The following is a 22,610-nucleotide window of genomic DNA, read 5'->3' as shown; positions in this document are numbered from 1 at the left end:
TCAGAGCCGAGCAGTGGCGAGCAGAGCCTCAGAGCCGAGCAGTGGCGAGCAGAACGTCAGAGCCGAGCAGAGGCGAGCAGAGCATCAGAGCCGAGCAGTGGCGAGCAGAGCATCAGAGCCGAGCAGAGGCGAGCAGAACGTCGGAGCCGAGCAGAGGCGAGCAGAGCATCAGAGCCGAGCAGTGGCGAGCAGAGCATCAGAGCCGAGCAGAGGCGAGCAGAACATCAGAGCCGAGCAGAGGCGAGCAGAACGTCGGAGCCGAGCAGAGGCGAGCAGAACGTCGGAGCCGAGCAGTGGCGAGCAGAACCTCAGAGCCGAGTAGTGGAGCACAGGACGTCCGAGCCGTGCAGTGGAGGTCTGAACGTCTGAGCCGAGCGGTGGAGGTCTGAACGTCTGAGCCGAACGGTGGAGGTCTGAACGTCTGAGCTGAATACTGGAGAAAACAAAACTGTCGGAAAGTCTTTGGGCTGACTGAAACAAGACCAGGTGAAAGGAGTCTTCAGGCTGACGGGTACAAACGGAGCTGACAAGAAAAACTGGCAGGGACTGAGCGGGAGTGAACGCTATGGACCGGCGACGGGAACAGAAAGAGGTGAGTCTGATAAAGCGGTGGGAACAGGTGGAAGCAGTTGTGGGTTAATTGCAGCCTGCCAGGTGAAACTGATCAGGCTGCGCAGGAACAAGAGAGAGGGAGAGAGGCTCAGCATGCAGCCAATAAGCTGCATCCTGACAGTAGGTCAAAACATTTTGATGTGCTAGAATGGCTAAGTCAAAGTCAAAGACCTAAATCGATTTGAAAATCCACAGCAAACCTTAAAAACCAAGGTTCAGATGCACCATACATTTATCTGACTGAGCTTGAGCTGTTTTCCAAAGAGGACCGGGCAAAGAAATAAACAGTAGATATATAAAGGTAGTCAATATATAGCACAGAAAAGGAGGAAGCGGGGTTTCTGGAAATGTTCATTCAGTGCGTCTCAATATAAATGCATGCCACAAATTTAAAATTATTTTACAAAAGAAGATGTGAGAAAGGTATCATTTTTTTTCCACCTAACATGAGAAATGTAAAAGGTTCTAAGGGTAGGAATACTTTTGCAAGGCAAAGTAACTATTCCTTTTCTCAGTCATGTGTTCTTTTAATAATAAGTCTCTTGTCAATAAACTTACTCACACATTTAAATGATGCATGCTAAAGTATCATGGATCTCGGTGGAAGTCACTTTTTGTTCCAGGAAAATAAAACCCTTCTTGTCAGGTTGGGTTTCTAATGAGCCCAGTGGTTTGTCACATGGCGGGTCTTATTCTGAGGCTCTAGAGGAGGTGATCCAACCCACACAAAGCACTGAAATCCGATTGCTGGAAGGCGGAGTAAAATGATGTAAAATCACCAGAGGCAACATTCGATCACGTCTCAAAGGAGTGGGAAGAAAAAAAGAGAAGAAGAAGAAGAAGAAGAAGCAGGAATAAAAAGTTTCTCATAACTAGAAGTGCTCAATGTTGGAAGTATTTGGGGCAGCAAAACTAGACCAATAATGCTGCTGTTTCTTTGGAGGTAAATTACTCCACATATAAGGAGATAATACAAAAATGCCCAGTGGGTTTGACTTATTTGTGCATTTTTTTAACACAAATCGTGGGGAAAGGGGTTTTTACATAGGTGTTTTTTTAACTGAGGTAGTAAAAATAGCACATTTTTCACTTATTTCACAATGTCCAATATGCACTGTGTGTTATTCTAATTTATTTATTTATTTTTTTACATTATTTCTCTTTTATACACATTTCTTCTACCTTTTATAGGGGTAGTTTTGTTGCAATGCTGCAAATGTCATATGTAAAATGTATATGGTTTTGCTTCTGCAACTTTACTGAGCCATTGCAACTAAATATCATCCAGATATATGTTTGATAAAGTAAAGCTGAATGACAAGATAAGTCCAAGTCTAATTAAATTATATGTATGACTGTATGCTATGTGTGTGAATGCAAATGCTTTTGATTTGCTTCACTGCACTAGAATATTTTAATTCTTATTAAAAAATAGGATGGTAAAGTGGACATTTTTGACATTTGTACTGAAACAGAGACATAGTTGAGATATGTTGGGTTGATTCTCGCAGGAAAATAACCCTTTGCTTTATTGCACAAAGAACAGCGCCCGCTGGAGGGACTGATGAGCAAGTGTTCAGCTGTTCATGTTGTTTCCCGTTTTATTTAATAAGATGTTTCTCATTGGTTGCAGTTGGTTCGGTTTAGTCTCTATTTTCCCAGTTATTTACCCCTCAGTACGTATCATCACCAGATCCTTGTTGCCTTGACTTTGTGATGTTTCTCTGTAAGTGAACCCAGGTTGTGTGATTTAAGTGGATTCTGGAAATGTTGCTGATTAATCTGTTTCACAGGTCAAAAGGTTCAGTGTGTAGCTTCTACTGACATCTAGTGGAGACTTTGGAAATAGCAAACACAAAGATGTTTCTGTAATTATTTTTTTTTTGTCAAATCTTAAGCACTTCCTATTAGAAAAATATCTAAAATGAAGCTTTTCTCTTAAGTTCTTCTTTAAAATTGTTTTGATTGCTGTTGTCTTCTAAATGGGTGCTTGTTCATCATTTCACCATTGGGTGAAATTTTGTACCTTTGTTTCCGACTTTTTTCAGGTATGAAATGGAGCAGTCTTCTAGGAGAGGTTTTGTACCCATTATGTATTAATTTATGCACACCCTAAAGGACTGCTTCACACCCACAATGATGGCTAAGATGTCAACTAATTTTCTATAATACATTTGAAGTCTACTGTAAGGAAATGTGGATTTGTAGCTTTAGGAAATTATATCTACCAGCTGGATGATAGCTCAGAGTACTTTAAGTTTAATCAGAGGTCATAATCTGTCAGACTTCAAAAGAGGCGACTGATCAAAACCAAAATAAATAAAAATATGGTTAAGTCCTCAAAAACTAGTACACGTTTATATTATTGGGTAGATTTTTGAATTTTTATGATTATTTATCTAAAAATAAAATCATACCTAATCGTTTAAGCACATGAGTACCAAAAGAAAAAAGAAAAGAAAAGAAAAGAAGGCCTAAAAATGGCAACACGTGGAAATGAAATGGAAGTGAGAATTGACCCAGAGCAGATTTGTGCCATCAAATATTTCCAAATGTGCTTTTTCTCCTTGAGATTTCTAATCTTGTCTTTGGAATGCCCTCCATGACACTTTGACGGTGCCTCAGTCTACAGACAGTCTTAACCGGACTAAAAACATTTAGTTGTTGTGAAGCTATTTAATCTTTTATAGTATGTTACCTTTTATTTACTGCATTCACTTATGTCCCAAAAGGCAAAACCTTAAATTAATGACAAAATAGTAGCTAATACACATCTTTCATCTACTGCAGGTGTGTCCAAAGTCCGGCCCGGGGGCCATTTGTGGCCCTCTGAATGATTTTGGGTGGCCCCCTATCACAGTTGAAGAATGGCCTAAATTTGCTTTTGCCAGCTCAAATGGTTGAGGCGATGCACTTTCAAAAAGTTGGGTAATTTTCACTGATATGAGGCCTTTAAAAAAAAAAAAGTGCAACAACATTTTTTCTAATCTTTTATCAGCCATATTTTTGCTAAGAATTTAAGTTGACAGTAAATTAGACCACAGACTTTTTACCAAAAGGCAGACTTGGATGCACCCATTTATTCAACATGGCAAAGTAAAGCAGGAGTGGGCCCAGTCCTGTTCTTAGACTTAGACTTAGACAAACTTTAGTGTTATTTTGTATGCACAGAGTGCGTACAGAACGAAATTTCATTTGCATACAGCTTAAGAATTCTTGTTGCTGAAAAGACAAAAAAGAAAACAAAAAGATGATCAACCCAAATGATTTAGGATATCGTTTGCTGGGTGAACCTGCAGGAATCTTGTTTTATTTCAAATCTAAAATAATTTGCTTGTTTCATTAAAGTATTTTGTGTGTTTAGTTCATTGTTAAAAATGAAAAAAAAAAATTGCCATTTTGATTACACATTTTTTAAAATTTTCCTGCCTTTGAGTACTTTCTACATGACATTATTGGCCCCCATGGCAAAAAGTTTGGATACCCCTGATCTACTGCATGTTCTTGTTTCTGGCTAAGGAGCTGTCCTATTTCTCATTTTATAACAATAGTGTTATTTTTCATACTGAAGATGATTCTTTGAAAGGTAATAAATTAAAATAACCAAACGCACTCCTGTAACTGTACATTTCACTATGGCCCTTAAATGTTGTACTAAATTATTTAGTATTAATTTGTATATGCTGCCATAAACAGTATTTTGTATACCACTTTGATTTGAAGTTTATTTATTTATTATAAACAGAGCAGTGCAGTTTAATAAAACACAAGACAACTCATGAGTTAAAAAAGGCCAAGATCAGTCAAAAAGCAATAATTCACCTGCAGCCCCCTGGTCGTGATGTTAAAAAGTAAGTAAAAGTTGAGACATAAGCACAACACTGACACACAGTAAGGACATGAGTTTGAACTACACAAACCCTGACAAATTACTAGACTCGATTTAATACGAGGTGATTCGGTTGAAGGCACACATTACTCAGACCGTGGGAAAAATGTCAGCACCCAGCTTGAACTCTGTTTAACGAAAACCAGGATGAAATTTCAGATATCAGTTTATGTAAAAACAGTGAGCAGACTGAGAACTGTGAACTAAACTGTGAATACAGTTAGAATAAAGGGTCAAGTTTCAGCTGCAGTAAATGTGAACTCAGCCTGAGCTTTCTCAGAAATGGATCCTCAGGCAGCAGCGGCTTTAATCGTGTATTTACAATAATAACCCAAGGCATGCACAAGGGAGGCTTTGAGATTTTTCTGCAATCTGTAGTCCAACTTCTGTGAGTGCTGATGCAAGAGAGGAATCAAGGAATCAGACCTTTTCTCATCTTAGAAATCAAGATGTACAGAGCCTTGTAAAACATAATCCCTAATTTTTCACATTTCATCAGGTCATAAGCATATACTGCAATGTGGTTTAATTTGGATTTTGCGTGATAAACTTGTGCAAAGGGTTTTTATAATTTTCAAATGGATGGAAAATGGAACATGATTTCCAAAAATTGTTTTCCAAATAGAAATCTGAAAAGTGTGGAGCGTATTCACTGTGTATGGAGATGGTCTGTTTTCAGGAAGATGTGTGGTGTTCGTTTTCTGCTTTTTGCATGTACGCCAAAAAAGTTACAATTTGGTCTCATAAGAAAAGAACAACTTCTTCCTCATGGTTACTGTGCTCCCTACAAACTTTAGGGCAAACTTTAAATTCAGCTTCTTATAACTTTCTTTTAAAAGTATCTTTATGTTGTCTTCTCCTCCATAAATAGACAATTTGTCAAGTGTGCAGCAAATGGTTGTGATTCTCTCACCTTAGCTGCGAATCTCTGCAGCTCCTCCAGAGTTGCCAAGTGTCTGCTCCTCTGATTGAAGGTCTGAAGTGTAGACAGTAAAGATACATTTACGAAATAAAAAAAAAAATAGCAAAGGGATCCAAATGAAAATACATGTGATTCTTTTTAGATTTTTTATTTTGTAACACATTTTGAAACCAACGTGTAGTTCCCAGTTCTGCACTGTTCTGTGTTTATCTCACAGAAAATACCAATAAAACAATCTTAGCTTTGGGGTTCTAACTTGACCAAATGTGCAAAAAAAATTATGAAACATGAATACTTGTGTAGCACTTATAGATTTTGGATGGAGTCAGCTAAAGGGCAGAAAGTTGTTTGCATGTCTGAAGATCTGTGGCCTTTCAGAACTTTTTAATGATGAGGAAACAGATTCAGATGAACCATAAAAACACAATGCCATATTTATTAGCAAATCTCATGAAAGTCCTGAATGAGGAGATTCTCCCACGATCCTGGTTGGCCTTTGGTTCATAAGAGGAACCCAACAAAGAGTCTAGTGTTCAACAACTCACTCACTCAAACTGGGAACTCTATCTCTTTTTAATATTTTCTTCTACTTTATATGACATAAAAGCTTTTTTTTTTCTTTCAGCAACCATGGTTGACACATTTAAGGTGTCAAACTTAAACATGGATGGTTGTCTGTTGCAGCAATAGTGCCTTAAAAAAGTACACATTTCCCATTTTAGCACATTATAACCACAAACATCAATGTATTTTACTAGGATTTTATGCAATTAGCCGACAAAAAGTAGAGCATATTAGAAAGAAATAATACTTTTTGAAATGTTATCACGAACTGAATTCTGAAAATCTTTGTGTAAACTCTCCTTGGTAAATGGTTTTGCTGTAATTATAGTTTCAAGGCTTTTGGACTATGTCTGTACCGGCTTTCCCATCTCAAACTATTTTATTGCAAAAACTCTAAAGCCCATTAGGTCGGAAGGAGAGGTTTATGGAACACACATTTTTAAGGTTTGTATTAGGTTTTCAATTTAATTTCAGTTTAGACTTTGACTGGACCATCTAAAAAATTACTCTGCTTTCATCTAAAGCAGCAGGGTCCAAACTTTTTGCCATGCGGGCCAAAAATCATCAAGTTGAAAGTCCTTGCAGGCCACAAAACAACACAGCATTAAATAAAACTGTAAGATTTTTGGTAGACAGAGGAACATGAAAATCACTGTTGGTCCAAAACATAAGAAAGGATCTTGCACCATTGCCTTGCTTATAGAAAGGCATATAATCTGCGAAAGTTTTTGGATTAATTGTTTTTCTCTTTATTCAGCAACACGAATGGGTCACTTAATCTTTCATTAAGTTTGCTGTATTTAGTCAAGTTTATTGGAGGGGTGCATCCAAGTCTGGTGTGAATTTAGCAAGTCAAGAATATGTAGATATCTAAAAGCAAAAACAACTAAGTCTTGTAATTGATTAGCTGCTTTGAAATCCACCACATACAGCAGATTGAATCAATAACAGAGTCCCGCCCACCAGTCGACCCTCTGGAACATGATATGGGGGCGACTGTCTCATTCCCAGTCCTGTTAGTTTTCCTCAGTTTTTCCCTCTGACTGCACAGACCGCAGTGCTGCAGCTGCTTTAAATGGACGTGTTGGCCGTCCCCGCAGACCGGCAGAAAGGATGGTACCTTTCCCTCATGGCCCCCAACACAAAAGGACCAGAGTACGCCTGGCTGGACCCATCCAGACTCTACTGCAACCCGCAGGTACAACAAGAGAGAGGAAGCATGGGATCTGTGGCGGCTGCTGAATGTGGTCAAGTGTAACGCTTTGCGTGTTGTGCATATTCCCTGCTTTTGGTCCTGATCCAGGCTCTGGCAGACTGCGTGAAAGACCTTCTGAGTCGCTTTCACAGCGACCCCATTGACCTGGTTGCTGGGATCGACGCCATGGGATTTATTCTTGGTGAGAAAACAAATTCGTTTATCTTGAGAGGGGGGAAAATCGGCAAACACAGTTCAGACTAATCTTACTCAGGGTGGCTGCTGCACTGTGTGTCTGGGTAAGATGAGAAACCTGACCCCTTCAGGGTACGGCGCTAAATTTAGATGTAACAAATGTAAAACTTGTCTCTCGCACATGGTAGGACTATTCTGTGTAAACATGAGGCACATTCATTCACTTTTTCTGTCCTCTTTAGGTGCGTCTGTTGCCACCACTCTTGGAAAAGGTTTCCTGGCCATTCGAAAAGCGGGTCACCTGTGCGTCGCAACCCAAAACCAAAACTACACAGACTACACAGGCAGAGAAAAGACTATGGAAGTAAGGCTGGATGTGCTAAAACCAGGTTAATTATCCCCTTTTCCATTAAGCAGCAAAACTAATTTTTAGAATACTGTTTAAACTGACAAAAACATTCACGATTGTAAACCAAGACTTTTATTATTTTGTCACTTTGTGGGAGATGCACTGATGCCATGTTGACTTGAGCTTTGTTAAAGGATCACTGACTCGCAAAAAGCTCCGCTCTAACACGGTCAAAAACAACTGCTTTAGTTTGGCAGACAAAAGGAAACCACAAACGTGTAAAGAAAAAGTTTTTATTAGATAAAAATGAGTTTATTCATATGGTCACTGCATTGCAACAGAAAAAAAGATCCCCCTGAATCAGTGGGAGTCACAATAAATGAAACTGAAAAGTCAAATAGCACATTCAAGGACATTACAAATGGTCATAAAACAAAAAAAGTAAAAAGTAAAGTCTTACTATGAGGTTTGTAGCAGAAGCATAAAGAAAAAAAAAACTCTAGCTTGAAACCAAAAAGCTTGAAACCACTAAGGATTTAAATTCAAGTAGTTGTTTTTTTTCCCATAAGAAGGACAAAATAGTTTATTATATATTAAAATCATCTCATTATAATGAATTTTGTTTGAATCTTAGCTGCCAGTGGGCCACATGAGTTTAAGAAGGGTCTTTCTAATAATTCACATACAGTATGTTCTTGGCAACACAGTGCCATCTAGTGTTAGTTGAGGTGCAATACATCTTACATTTGCCAGTTTCTTTCTATCTATCTATCTATCTATCTATCTATCTATCTATCTATCTATCTATCTATCTATCTATCTATCTATCTATCTATCTATCTATCTGTCTGTCTATCTAGATTATTTTTAATATAACTAAATTAATTTTAATAATAAAATAAAATGATAAATTATAGATATTATCAATCATTCTGTCAAAAACGTCAACTGCCGATTTGTTGGAACAATAAGCTGTCATAAAAAGCATACATAATTCAAAAAGCATTAGATTTTGGGCTTCAATGCTTTGCATATAAATAAACATGCAAATATTTATTTTAGATGTATCCTTTTTTGGTGGGTTCTGCCAAGCTCCAACGGTTTCTGAAAGACAACCCTAAACTTTAAATTAAACTACCTTTAATTAAGATTCATGTCTTCCTGTTTCCCTGGTAGAGGGTCTGTGATGCTCCGAGCCTGACCCTCTTTCAAAAGCCTTGGGAGCCATGTTCCGTGAATCACGTGCATGTCGTGATGACTCCTCAAAATACCAGCATGTTTAAAAATTTTAAAAATATAATTGCTTACAGTTGGTAAAAGTGGGTTTCATACAGCTTTTATAGCTGGGTTGCCAATAAAGCGTTAAAAATTATTAATGTGGATAGACAATTACTAACAAATAACTAATGTGGGACTTTTTCCCCACATAAAAGTACTCAAAATAAATGTCATTTGTAAAAGTAAATTTAAAAAAAAGTCAGTGTAAGATGGCATTTCCCTGCAATAAAAGATTAAATTACAAAATTGATGATAAAATGAGGCTTTTGCCACATCCAGTTGATGGAAGGGAAAGGAATAAATGTGGAGGGTGCTGAATAAGCTGAAATGTCCAATTCATGATCAGTACTTAAGAAATAATTAATATAAAAAGAGAACTTCTCTAACAGATACCTTGCATTAATATTTGGGGTAAAACATAAACATAATAAGCAAAAGATTATTAATCAGGCAAATGGAGTTTATATCTATATAAACTTGAAATTAAAACCTTTTTTTATATATTTTTTTTATTTTTCACAAATACGTACGTCTAAAAGAGGAGCTGACCGTTGACTGAATCAGTCAAGGTCCATTCTACCAGATTTAAACCCGTTTGTAGTAAAAACTTAATGCTTAAAAATCCTGGACTGATTGCTTCACCAATTGCTACTTTTAGTAGAAATAAGTGAACCACCAACTTCCTGATAATTAATCAAAACCTTTAATTGTTAATATTTGGCTCAATGTAGTTTTTCTACGCCCTGCTTCTGCATTTTGTCCTCACGTAATGGTTCTGCGGCCTTTACTACCCGTTTAAATAGCGGCGCTGAAGATCCTCTCGGACATGTGGGTTCTGCTGCAGGTGTGAGGGTTCTGCTGGTGGACCAGTGGATAGAGACGGGAGGCACGATGAGGGCCGCCATCCAGCTGGTGGAGAAACTGGGAGCCACGGTTGTAGGTCAGCCGGCACAGTGACCTGATTATGACGTGATGAATTAGAGCCCAGGAGCTGAGTTTGGATCTCTCTCTCTCTGTTTGCTGCAGGTGTAGCAGCCGTGGCCATCGAGAACACCGAGGGAGGGAAGTGGATCAAGGAAAACTACAAGTTCTCCCACTGCATCCCAGAAGCACTGCAGAGCCAAGTCGACGGGAAATATCTGAACTTTTTCGAAAGCTTTAACAAGTAGAGAGAAATTTCAGAGCTCAGTGAAGAACAGAAGAGACATTTTGAAGGAAATACTTTAATTTGCATAGAAATACAGTGAAGTAATAGATGAACGACTTGTTTTAATACTTTTTTTTACTAACATAATTTGACAGGATTGCTTGTGATACTGACATAAAATAAAATTAAAATCTTAAACACTTTAATCAAAAACACCAGCATAATGAGATACTACAAGGAATTCAGATTCAAAAATCGATAGAAAGAAAATGTAAAAGTACCCAGCAGTCTTCCTGGAAATGTCTTTAAAGGATTCCTAAGACGGAGCAGCGAGGAAATGAGGTGTACCAGAGAAGCTGGTGAAGATCTGTGTGTAATTAATTCATATCATACTAAAGTAGCATTAGAAATGAATTCATCCACTGACAGCAAGTCTTTAACACTCAGTTCACATGCATAATAAATTCCAGCTTTAACAAAATAAATGCTCAATAATGTACCTGTGTCACCTTTGGTATTTAGCACTCTCCATACTTGAGAAAATCTTCAGAAAGTCTTAAAATTAATGAACTCTCACACTAATCCAAACTTTGATGCAAGTAAATCTTTTTTTAAAAGGGGAAAGAACGTAGAAAAATAATCACAATGGCCACAATTAGTGGCATCCCAGCTGTCAATAGTTTGTATTTCTGGAAAGATACAAAGATGCTCTACAGTCGAACAGGCTTCACAGAGAATACGGAAGTTAAATCAGGCCCACAGCATTACAGATCGTCCGCCATACTTAACAGTGGCCATGAAACGTTTAATTTGCATAGAAATACAGTGAAGTACAAGTTAACGTATTCATCCTTTGTTGATGTAGAGCGGTCTGATGCTCATCTGGCCAAAGCACAAGGTTAAAATGCACACATTTCCATTTGTGATGGGAGGACAGCAAAGGTTTTGCCCTGGTATGCCCCCTGAGCAACATGTCGTCATGCAGATAGGGTTTAAAGGTAGAGTTTTCCGGAAAGACGATTTTTACGGAAATGTAGGTAAGAAACGCCCAGGTCACTTTTTAAATAACTGCACACGTGTAAGTCCATCATTACCTGCACTTCTGCCCTTCAGAAGGATCGCGGCAGTTCGCTTTTTGTGACTTTCAACCTTTCAACGTATACGGTGAGAACAGCGGAGCTACAATGAACGGCTGTAACCAAAGCTCACTGGATACATAAACATTAGAAGTGCACGCTCAGCAAGAGGAAACTAGCAAAGAACAAGCGCGCACACTGGGGTCACAATGACTGGCATGTGCAACAACCGATAGATAAGTTGATACCCCCGGAACTCAACGCCGAAGAAAGATCGTCCACTATCCCTATAATGGTTTGTATAGACGGTTGAGGCGCTTTCCGCAAGCAGGAACCTTTTCCAGGAGCCAGGGTGGTGTTTGTGAAAGTTGTCTTAAAGTTTTAAATTATTGCACTTTCTTGCAGATATGTCCTCACTTAAAAAGATTAAGCAAATATGTGGTATAGTTGAACGTCATCTTCTTCATTTCCTTCGCATTCTGAAGAGAGGCTGATAGAAATGGGTCTATGTGTGGCGTTACATTTAGACCTCAGGTAAACAAGTGTTCATAGGTAAATAATTAAAAAGTCTATCGCCACTCTGATAATGGTAAAAATAAACTGAAACAACAGTTTCATGGAGTTCAGATGTTCTCTCAAGGTACTCTGACTTCCGCCCGCTGGCCAGAAAACACCCATCCACTTTCCTACATCCCTATTGGGGTCGCGAGGGGCACTGGTGCCTATTTCCAATTGTCAATGGGTGAGAGGCGGGGTATACCCTGGACAGATCACCAGTCTACCAAAAGGCATCACAGAGAAAGACAGGACAAACAACCATTCACGCACACACTCACACCAAAGGAGAACTTAGAGAGGCCAATTAACCTAACAGTCATGTTTTTGGACTGTGGGAGGAAGCCGGAGTACCGGGAGAGATGCACAGGGAGAACATGCAAACTCATACCCAGGACCTTCACTGCAAAAACGGAGCTAAAAATAAGTAAAACGTTCTTAAAATTAGTGTATTTTTCCTTGATTTGAGCAGGTAAACAAGATGATCTGCCAGTAGAATAAGATTTTTGCACTCATCTCCATCATCTTATTTCAAATGCAGTGTATCTAATTATCTTATTTTAGGGATCAAAATACTCATTCCATTGGCAGATAATCTTATTCATCTGCTCAAATCTATGACAAACACACTATTTTTGAGAACATTTTACTTATGTTTAGATCCGTTTTTGCAGTGTTCTTGCTGAAAGGCAACAGCGCTACCCACTGCGCCACAGAAAACATGACTAAGGTTAATTGGTAACTCTAAATTGTCATTAGGTATGAGTGCGCGCATGGTTGTTTTGTATCTCTTTGAGTCCTGTCCAGGTTTACCCTGCCTCTCGCCCAATAATCGCTGAAGATGGGCGTCTGCCCACCCCCCATCCCTGCAAACCTGCAAAGACAAGCAGTTGTAGATAATGTATGGATGGACAGTTTCATTCAACTTATTGTAAAGGGTGCTAGGGATTATACCACCAATGATTTGGTAAAAAAAAAAAAAATCTACTAAAGTAAAAGCTGGAATTTAATTAATAAATGATGCTACTGCTTTAAAAGACACATTCATATCAAAGCAATTTACACATTTTTATCAAGTTTCCAATAAGTCTAGAAGGTGCTGTAGCTGATGACTCTGAAAACACCTCGCCAAGTCTCCACTTTGCTCACGTCTGTTTCCCTTTCTCTCAAGTGAGAGTCCATGAACAGATGGGTTGAGGGCAGGAATTAGATTTTTAAAAAATGTTAAAACTTTAAGTCTATTCGTGGGTTAAAAATGTACCATACAATTGATTGTGTAACACACTACAGCAGCAAAACCAGAACTTTAAGCACAGTAAGCGTCTAAAAACTCTTTGGTATTCCTGGGGCACATCACATCATACTGTTTTAAAGTCTAGACATACGGTATAAAACTGAGCAACACCACAAAAATCCTCACTTTTCCCATAGAGGAAACCTTCTCTGGCCAGGAAAAAAAAAAAAAAAAGAAAAGAAAATGGACTGTAAACATGCCATGAAATGCCCCCCTCCCTCTGTGGCCACAGAAATTCCTCCCAACTAAGCTGGACGGCAGCCATGACGCTCATCTACTGCCGAGAAAAAGCCTCATGCAGTGTCTGTGCATTTGGATTTAAAAAAAAAATAAAATAAAAACTTTATCTTGTCCTTACTGACAGCAGTTTCCTTGCTTCTTCTTTGTTGTAGTGTACAAATTGCTTGAAGGGCTGTTTATTCCTGAGAGAAACACATAAAAATGAGCATTAAACTGCCCAACATTTATTTTACATTTTGAGACAGTTCAGATACTCACTGACAACATCTCCAATCTGCCTTGATCCACTTTTCTCCAACTCAGCGAGAACGTTTGTCTCAAAGGCCAAAGCAGCGACTCGAAAGAAAAACTCTTTGACATTTTCCCCTAAAGAAAAGAAACCAATGATCTGATGGGAAACCACTGTAGTGGTGAAAAAGGCTAACACTATACATATTTGTTATATACACTAAGTATTTTTCCTAATTTTCTACAGTCTTGTTTTTTTATTTAAAAAATATGTTTTGATTGGAGCATAAAAGTGTCAGAAATTCTGCTTAACTGTTAGCATGCTAAGAATGCTAAATCTCAATAATGCTAAACTGTTAGCACAACAGCTAAACAGAATGCTAAGCTGTTAGCATGAATGTAAATTGCGCTAAACAGTAAAGATACTCAAATTTTAATATAAAATGCTAAAAATGTTAAACACAAATTAATGCTAAACAGCATAAGTGATAAATTGTTACTAAAACAGACAGCTTAGAGTCTTTATTAAATCAGGTGTTCCTGTTGGGCAGAAGTTGATGGGAAGAAAGGCGGTTTCCTAAAATGGCCCTTCAACTTTAAACAAATTACAAACTGTTTCTTCTTGTAGATATTTTTTTTTTACCTGAGAATATAGAAGCTACTTTTTTTACGGCAGCTTAAAAGTGTCAGAGATTATTCTGAACGGTTAGCAAAAATGCTGAACAGAACTAACACTAAACTTTTAGCCAGGGCTCTCAACTCTCACGCAATGACCGTGTGACACACAAATTTCCCTGACAGCACAAGAACACACGCCACACCTGGCGTTCCTCATGCAAAAAATAACAAAGCCCATCTGGGCTGCAGATGATCCGTTCACAGCACTGTCCATACAGAGCTCAGTCTAAACCTGCAGAGCTGTTTCGGCTTCTCTCACAGCTTGTACCGATCAGTAATCAATGCTGCAATTTGTGTTAACAGAGCAGCAGGAAGAGTGATCAGAGTTCTAAATAATTTTGGTTTTAACTTTATTCCGTGATTATTGTACATTTGGGGTCTGTTTCATTTGATCCATTCATGCGGGTCTATCTAGAAGCAAAATGTTTTACAAGAATAAAGCATACAGCTGGAATGGACTCGGGAAAGTGGAGCTTTGGTTGCAGGAAACAGAATTTCTGGAGATGAGCGACAATTAGAGCAAATAGTATTTTCGTCAGAAATCCGGAAACGACCACAACGCCGTCTTACTTGTTTAGAAGGTGCAATATTGACCGTAAATGTTATGAAGGGAGTTTAAACAGATGTGATTCTCCTCATATAAGGCAGTCTCAGTATGTTGAAACAAACACGGGAGAACATTTGTGTCTTTTTTCTGTTTTAACTCACTAACTGAACAATACTAATATATCTACATTCCTCTTTGACTTTTTAACAAAAGTCAATCCTCTCTACTTCCATGTCTAGTCAGCTAAAAATGAGACGGAGTAGACTAGATCCGCGGCCAACCCCGGGACAGCGAAGCAGAGCTCCTACCAATCAAACCACCCGACCGAAAAATGTACATAATCTCACGCTGAACTTTGCATAATAGTTGAGAGGTCTGCTCTTAGCAAATATTTTAATAATGTTAACGTCTGCATGGATTTTCAGAGGATTATGGCCATAACTGTACATCTATGATTTATATAGTGAAGGATTTGCAAGCTGTGTTTACAGCAGGGAAGTTTCAGACATTTAACTACTTTCTAGAGGAATTAGAGATGGCTCACCCGTCAGCGATGAAACAGCCCAATACTCTGCATGGATCTCTTTTGCAAATTTCAGGGCATCCTGTTCGATCCGAGAATACTGAGCAGGAGACTGTTTAAAACAGTAAAAAACAAAACAAACATTTAAAAAACTGCTGTCAAGCCAAAAAAATAAATAAAAAATGGGGCTAAAATTAAAACTAATTTCTAATTTTTATTAAAAGTGAATTAATTTCTTTTGTAATATTTTCTGTTAATTAGAAGATGCATTTCAATGAGGCTCATTAATCCGATTAAAAGTATCTTTTAAAAAATAACCTTCAAGTAGTTAGGAAAGACAGATTCACTGAGCTGACATTTCTGTGTTACAAGTGTTTTTTATAGGTCTGATGTAATATTCTAATCTCAAATGTCATGTTTTAATTACCTGAGTGAAGTACCATGATAATTAACAGAACCAGAGCTTTAAAACATCAGTCTGTGTTTAAATATTCCAAATAATGTTTTATTTAGTGAATTGATTTACTGAAATAATTAAACTTTACAATAATATCCTAATTTATTTAATATGACTATACATAAATGCTTGTGTTTGGTTGCTTTTTTTGCTTCTTTGCAGGAAAGCTTGCTAAGAACTGTTGTAATATCACAGAATTACACGAGTGACTTGTTATATTTAAAATATTACCAGATTGTAACATTAAAAAAACTGACATTGTAATTCGTTAATAATTCATCACTATATTTCAATACTTAGAAATAACGGCATCTCAAAGCGCATCCCGGTCTTCATTATTTCTGCCTCTATCAGAAATGCTTTGGGGTTTATATGCGGAGGAAAAACATTCCTGAGGGTTCAGCCAGAAGAACAAAAACCCTCTGTGCTTCTGGCATAGATCCAGACTATCCACATCCAGTTCCAGGGAAAGCAACATAAATTATCTGCAGACAATGTCCACTTTTACCAGCAGAAGACTCACACTCAGGTCCTTTTTTGTGCCAACGAGGAAAAGCTGAACACTGGTGGGGTCGTTCTCTCTTAAGGCGTCCTCAAGCCACTGCCTGCAGTGACAGAAACATGGCAGTAAATCAACTAAAGGAGACAAAGGAAATATGACTTCAACAATCCTCTAATGATCAGTAGGCTTACCTTGTATGGCTTAAAGAGGCAATGTCATTTACGTCAAAGGCGATTATCACAACTAAGGAAAAAAAGAAAACTTCTTTTTTGAGTATTGCTGAAACATATTCGACTCTTAAGTCTCTTATCGTTTTGATACATATTTCCTGTTTAATGTTATATTCGGAAAAGATGGCTGGACAAACCCTGAGCTCCTCTGTAGTATGTGGAAGCAATGCACTTGAACCGTTCTTGGCCCGCAGTGTCCCACCTGTAACGGAGCAAAGAAACTGAGCAACATCACAGCAGCCCGACCTCATTTGAAATGAAAACAAGAAACGGATCAAACTTACAGCTGCAGGCTGAAAGGGACACCGAGCACCTCAAAGCGCTCCATCTCAAAATCAACACCAATCGTTGCCTTGTAGTTCTTATCAAAGGCATCCTTGCAAAATCTAAAACAAAACACATCCAGCTTTACTTTTCTGAGCACTGGGCCACGTTACTCAACTATGCATTTTAAATGGCAACAGACACAACTTCCAAAAGTATTTGGTAAGCTGCCTTGACTTGCATATGAACTTATATGACATCCCATTGTTAATCCATAGGGTTCAATATGACATGGGTCCACCCTTTGCTCGGCTTCAACTCTTCTGGGACTCACAATGTCCACAATGTTTCGGACAGTGCTTTTGGGAATCTTTGACCATTCTTCCAGAAGCACATTTCTGTGGACAGACACTGATGTTGGATGAGAAGTCTTTGAACCGCCGCTATAACTCCTCCCAAAGATATTCTGTCGGGTTGAGGTCAGGACTCTGTGCAGACCAGTCATTGTAATCCATACCAAACTCCCTCATCTATAGGCCCGTTTACACTACACTTTTTCAACCGAGCCGAGACCAGTCCGAGCTCGGTAACCGAGATAACTCTTGTGTGTAAATGGTCAGCAGACTGAACTGGACCGTGCTAAACATAACCGGACCGCGCTAACTGCAGACCAGTTCCCTAGTAGGTCTCGGACTGTTTTTTTTATCCCGGTTATCTGATAACCAAGAGCGCACGAGCAGACAGCGTCATCCCCTTACAGTCAGCTGACTTTTTTCCGGCGTGTCTGGCTGCACGTCCCGATTCACACTCCATTCAGACAAATTTCAGACATTCATAAAAATTCTAGCTTCCTTACCGTGCCACACGGTTTCCAGAGATGATTCTGCTTAGCAGTGCGATGAACCTCAGTGTCTGTTGTTGTTTCCTGCGTCTGTAAATCCTTATTAGACGTTCGTTTGTCTTATCCACGTCCCAAAAGCCGACTCTGTCTAACCATAACATCCTGAATGTTACGGGTGCCGCTATTTTGATTTGCTCGGTCCCGCCTTCAATCCCAGAGAGCAGCAATACCGCAGATCGTCACTAGGAGGCGAGGAGCAACCAAGGGACCGGGATAGCATCATGTGTCAACGGTCGTCTCGGCTTGGTTAACTGATCCAAGCTCAGACTGGTCTCGGCTCGGCTCGGTTAAAAAAGTGTAGTGTAAACGGGCCTCATGTCTTCATGTTGGACCCTCTTCAAACTGTCCCCAGAAAGTTGGGTGCAAGGAGTTGTCTAAAATCCCTTGGCTTGCTGAAGCATTCAAAGTCTCTTTCACTGGAACTAAGGTGGCAAGTCGCACTCCTGAAAAACAAGCCCGCACCACAATCCCTCCTCCACCAAACCTCACACTTGGCTCAGTACAGTCAGACATGTACTGTTCTCCTGGCAGCCGTCAGACCAGACATGTCCATCAGACAGCCAGACGCTCTAGAGTCTGACGCTTTTAATTGCACTCGGTGATGAATGGCCTGGATGCAGCTGCTCGGTCATTGAAACCCATTCCAAGAAGCTCTCTACGCACATTGTTCTTCAGCTAATCTACAGGCCACATGAAGTTTGTGGGTCTGTAACAAAATATTCTGAAGAAAGTTGGTGACCTCTGCGTACCACGCGTCTCACCCCGTCGGTTTATGTGGTCTACCATTTTGTGGCTGTCATTCCCAAGTGCTTCCATTTTGTTTTATTACCATTGAACGCTGACAGTGGAATATTTAGGAGTGAGCAAATTTCACGACTGGACTTGTTGCACAGGTGGCATCCTATCACAGCACCTGCGATTCAGTGAGCTCCTGAGAGCAGCCTGTTATTACTAGGGGCTTGATGTGATACAGCTGTGGCCATAGAAGGGATTGGAACACCTGATTTGGATGGGTGCGTGAATACTTTTGGCAATCTAGTGTATTTTGGTACCATGGTCTAGTGGCTATCAGGTGAATTGCACATTTAAGCTCCTAAAACTGGTTTCTTTAAACTGTGTACACGTCACTCTTTTGTTACTACAATATTCAGTAATCCAACCGTTTATTTCAAGCCTGTTTAAATACAGGAAAGTATTTGCAAAAAAGGTTTGCAGAAAATCTAAAACTGAAACTTGATGGCCAGTTGGATAATCTTCTGTTAGTTGGTGCTTATTCATTATTATGTTTTTTCAATACATAAAAGTGTAAGTTCAGGTGCAGATTGAACATTTGGCCTCTTGTTATAAATACACACCAAAATAACACATTCATTTTGAGGTTTCTCAGAGGAACCACAAACTTCCTAAGTTATTTATTCCCAGATTTGACCCTTAGCATTCTTCACATATAAAAAAAAAAAAAAAAAACTGAAGAGTTTACCTATTAATCAGGCAGGTTTTCCCCACAGCCAGATCACCAACCACAATGACCTTGGAGATTTTAAATCTAACACAAAAAAATGACAGAAGAATCAGTAGATGAAGTATAAATAATAACATCTAACAGGTCTCACAGAGAGTTCAGGTGTCAATTCTCACCCCACGGTGCCGGTCCGCTGCTCCTGGCAGGCAGTCCTCACTTTGTTGTTGAAATCTTCCGTAACATTAAGAGCCGCCTCTTTTATGAAAGCCTAAAATGAGAGTGAGGGAGAGCAACTTGAAGGAGGCTTTTAAAGCAGTTTTAGAATGACTAACAGTCTTGCTTCTGCGTTTTACCCGAGGGAGCTGAGCAATGACTCGGTCCCGTCGTATCGGAGGAAAAACACTCATGGCTGAAACTCTGAGAGACATGGGTGGCTTGGGTGAAACGATGCCTAGACAAGGAAAACACACACACGTTTAATCTTTTAGGTTTATTGTTTTTCAAGCTGCTTGCCACATATGCAGGTTTATTGAACTATGTGGGTCTAAGCATGAGGAGAATGAAGCAGATTATGTAGAGCATCAAGTCCTGTGTTTGAAGTTTGTTGTGTCGTCACCATCAGTAGTCTTTGTCTTTAAAGGTTTAAGGATCATCTGACAACTTGTGAATTAAATCTCAACGCTCTACGACTTCCTCCAAACGGTCAGATAATTATGAGCTGAAATAATCGGAAAACAAGTGAAGCAGTCAGTTTCACTTTCGGTTTAAAGCATCAAGCATGCCGAGGTGAGTGAATCTTTAACATTGGCGACATTATAGCACGATGTGGTATCAGGTAACATTTTTATTTGGTCGTTTTTATCATATTTCAGGCGCAGATGCATCAATTCTGTAGCGTTGCCGTACCTATGCGCAGCATGGATGGTGTGTGAGAGCTTTAGTCGTTGGTCTAAACTTTCAGTGGCAGTCTGACTCATCTCAGTTTATCATAATTCTGTGCACTACACTGTCATTAGCATAACAAGGCAGCTGGAACATTATTTTCCTTTGGCATCATGAAACATAAACTGCAATAGTGTGATGGGGCAATTGTCTGATCAGATCAAAGCAGACAGTTCCTGTTAAAAGTCACAATCGCTTTCAGTAACCTCCATACGTTCACGACGTTAATTGAAACATTAGAAATTAAACTGCAGTTTTCCCTGTATCCCTCAATTAATATCTAACTGCTGTGAAAGTGACCTACCGACACCCTAAATGACATTTTTGGCTGCATCTTTCCAACAGTGAGCTTTAGAGATGCTTTTACCTACCTTACCATCACCCTAGGTTTGCATGGTGGCGAGATAAACTTATTATCACACATTCAGCTGTTTTTAATCTTTTTAAGGTAGCTGTAGATATGACCCCGTTTTGGTAATTAGCTATATTTCTTGCAGCAATTTTCTGATTTATGGAGATCAACTCTCATTTCCCTTACTCTAATGGCATTTTCTCTCGTCTTTCTCATTTTGAAGAGCACCTAAGACAAATGAGCCACCTTGTAGTTTCACATTTATACCAGAGAAATAGAAAGTCCCAGACTACTACAATGTTTCTGCTGATTTATGAAGGAATTGCTATGAGCTAATACGTTAAAGACTGGTGAGTTTGTTAAACACAATTATTTCTTAGCTGTTTGTTTTTTTTTTCTCCCACTGGATACAAAGTTTTCGATTATATATCTGGGTATATATAAGGTGAAATATTTCTATCTAACACCTATGTTTCACAGGCTAGCAATAACCCCATAAGGTATATAGCATAGATAGAGATTGCTGTTTGTAAAGTACCAAAGATTTTATACATCTTCACGCCATGTTTTGTTGCAGCTTTTATATCCGCGGGGTATAGAATAAAAACTGTAGCCTTACGCACAGAGTCATTGTTTGGAGTTCCTAAAAACTACGGCAGCCTAAAGGAGCCAAAAGGTGATTATCCATGGAATGAAATTTAACCACTGAGCTATATAGCTCAGTGAATTTAACCGGGGGGAGACTGTAATCAGTGCTGATCCACTTATCCTGTCTGTTTTAATCCTATAGTTCACCAAAACTCCGACTGAAGAGAAAAAAAAGTGCAATTTACTTCATTTAGTTTGTTTTCTGCACAGATCTGTAGCGCCTTTTCTACTTTATGTAACATCAAACCGCAGGTAAAGACCTGAAAATACAGTCTAGACGCTGTGAGTTTTCCAGAGTCAACTAAAAAAAAAGTAGCGTGTTTTAGCTTCAGAGATGTTACAGGATACCTCAGCGAAACAAGACGGTCCTCTTCTATTTCCTCTTATTTCCCCCAAAATGCGCCGCTTACTCCACACTAGGGCCGCTCCCGACCACAGTTTTCAGTACAACAACAAAAAAAAGATGTTAACATTTATTAACGGGGCTGAAGTCGATCCACGGAAGAAGAGAGGCACCGCAGCAGCTGCTGACTCAGTTCCCTGCCTGGACTCATTCTTTCCTCCCACATTTTTCCCCCTGCTCGGTCCCCTGCTGGACAAAATGAGGAATAGTCAGAAATCTAGGGATCTACAGTGCATCATTGGCACCCCTGATGAAGGCCAAAAAGCTTTAAAAGAAAATTAATCTTTTTATGGCAGTGACATAATCTCACTCTGAATTTTTTGTGTTGTTTTTCCAGAAGTCCAACCTTTAATTTAAGTGATTTCAAATATTGTGGGAAACAACTGTTTCTCTTTTAATTTGATTGGATTTTCTGGAAATGTAGTAATCAATGATTTTCTTTTTTTTTTGTGGCATGATTATTAGTTTTCTGAAACCCTGTCTCATTTCAATTCAGTAACACAGGTCTATTTCAACCAAGCCAGCATTTTTGTACAAGACCGACATTGGTGGGGAGTTGGGCCTGACACAAAATTTCGCATGTTGATTGCTTTCATGTGTTCAATGCAGAAAAAAAATAGGTGTCCCAACTACTGCTGAAATGGTTTCACTCAGTAAGCCCAAAAGGGTCCTGAACAAGAAGATCACTGTAAGGCGAGGTCCACTTAGTAGTCTACACACTGAAGCTGAGCAAAATCCATAAGGGGCCACCCATGGTTGTTTATCCTGCGCGTCTGTGTTGCCCTGTGATGGACTGACAACCTATCCAATGACCATTGTATAATTTTGTTTTCAAAAAACTGAAGAAGAAAAAAATATATGGTAGATTAACATATGCTTCTTCATATGAGTACAACCTAAGCTGCATAATGTCCATATGTCACCTTTTACACCACAAGATCTTATTTACTGACTGAAACATTATGGAAAGAATTCAAACCTCCCTTATTTGGGACTTATGATAAATGCAAAAGCTAAATGGGTAGTAAAAACATTTTTTTACCTTATTTATTGTTGCTGATTAAAATAAATACCGACATCTACTGTTCACTCATCTGTAAGCTCTTTGATCTGTGATTATTGCAAAAAGCATCCAGATGGTGGTTTAAGCCATTGTA

General features: G+C 39.0%; 2 protein-coding genes across 2 annotated transcripts; one reads left to right on the top strand and one right to left on the bottom strand.

The window, feature by feature from the left end:
* The first annotated feature begins 6,990 nt into the window (after window positions 1-6,990).
* Window positions 6,991-10,349, top strand: zgc:174895 (purine phosphoribosyltransferase family protein). The gene is made up of 5 exons (XM_012851660.3): window positions 6,991-7,185; window positions 7,291-7,384; window positions 7,620-7,766; window positions 9,849-9,944; window positions 10,031-10,349. The coding sequence occupies exons 1-5, from the start codon at window positions 7,063-7,065 to the stop codon at window positions 10,171-10,173; spliced, it is 603 nt and encodes a 200-aa protein (XP_012707114.2). The 5' UTR covers window positions 6,991-7,062; the 3' UTR covers window positions 10,174-10,349.
* A 1,964-nt stretch (window positions 10,350-12,313) lies between these two features.
* Window positions 12,314-22,187, bottom strand: rab34a (RAB34, member RAS oncogene family a). Its single transcript, XM_036149528.1, has 11 exons — window positions 21,399-22,187; window positions 19,462-19,559; window positions 19,285-19,376; window positions 19,127-19,192; window positions 16,766-16,867; window positions 16,619-16,683; window positions 16,443-16,494; window positions 16,273-16,354; window positions 15,314-15,404; window positions 13,575-13,682; window positions 12,314-13,498 (listed from the first exon to the last, which is right to left on the bottom strand). The coding sequence occupies exons 2-11, from the start codon at window positions 19,534-19,536 to the stop codon at window positions 13,431-13,433; spliced, it is 801 nt and encodes a 266-aa protein (XP_036005421.1). The 5' UTR covers window positions 19,537-19,559; window positions 21,399-22,187; the 3' UTR covers window positions 12,314-13,430.
* Between the last annotated feature and the right edge of the window lie 423 nt (window positions 22,188-22,610).

This window comes from Fundulus heteroclitus, chromosome 18, assembly GCF_011125445.2.
Source record: "Fundulus heteroclitus isolate FHET01 chromosome 18, MU-UCD_Fhet_4.1, whole genome shotgun sequence".
NCBI classification, from domain to species: domain Eukaryota; kingdom Metazoa; phylum Chordata; class Actinopteri; order Cyprinodontiformes; family Fundulidae; genus Fundulus; species Fundulus heteroclitus.
The sequence above is the reverse complement of the archived record's forward strand: the minus strand, read 5'-3'. Positions and strand labels throughout refer to the sequence as shown.

Coding starts and splice junctions, on each gene's coding strand:
- rab34a (XM_036149528.1), bottom strand. CDS start 19,536: ATGTCTCTCAGAGTTTCAGCCATGAGTGTTTTTCCTCCGATACGACGG. Junction 16,868..19,126: donor AAAACCTGCCTGATTAATAG/GTAAACTCTTCA, acceptor GTTTTGTTTTAG/ATTTTGCAAGGATGCCTTTG. Junction 16,355..16,442: donor GCCTCTTTAAGCCATACAAG/GTAAGCCTACTG, acceptor CTGTCACTGCAG/GCAGTGGCTTGAGGACGCCT.
- zgc:174895 (XM_012851660.3), top strand. CDS start 7,063: ATGGACGTGTTGGCCGTCCCCGCAGACCGGCAGAAAGGATGGTACCTT. Junction 7,186..7,290: donor GACTCTACTGCAACCCGCAG/GTACAACAAGAG, acceptor GTCCTGATCCAG/GCTCTGGCAGACTGCGTGAA. Junction 9,945..10,030: donor ACTGGGAGCCACGGTTGTAG/GTCAGCCGGCAC, acceptor TGTTTGCTGCAG/GTGTAGCAGCCGTGGCCATC.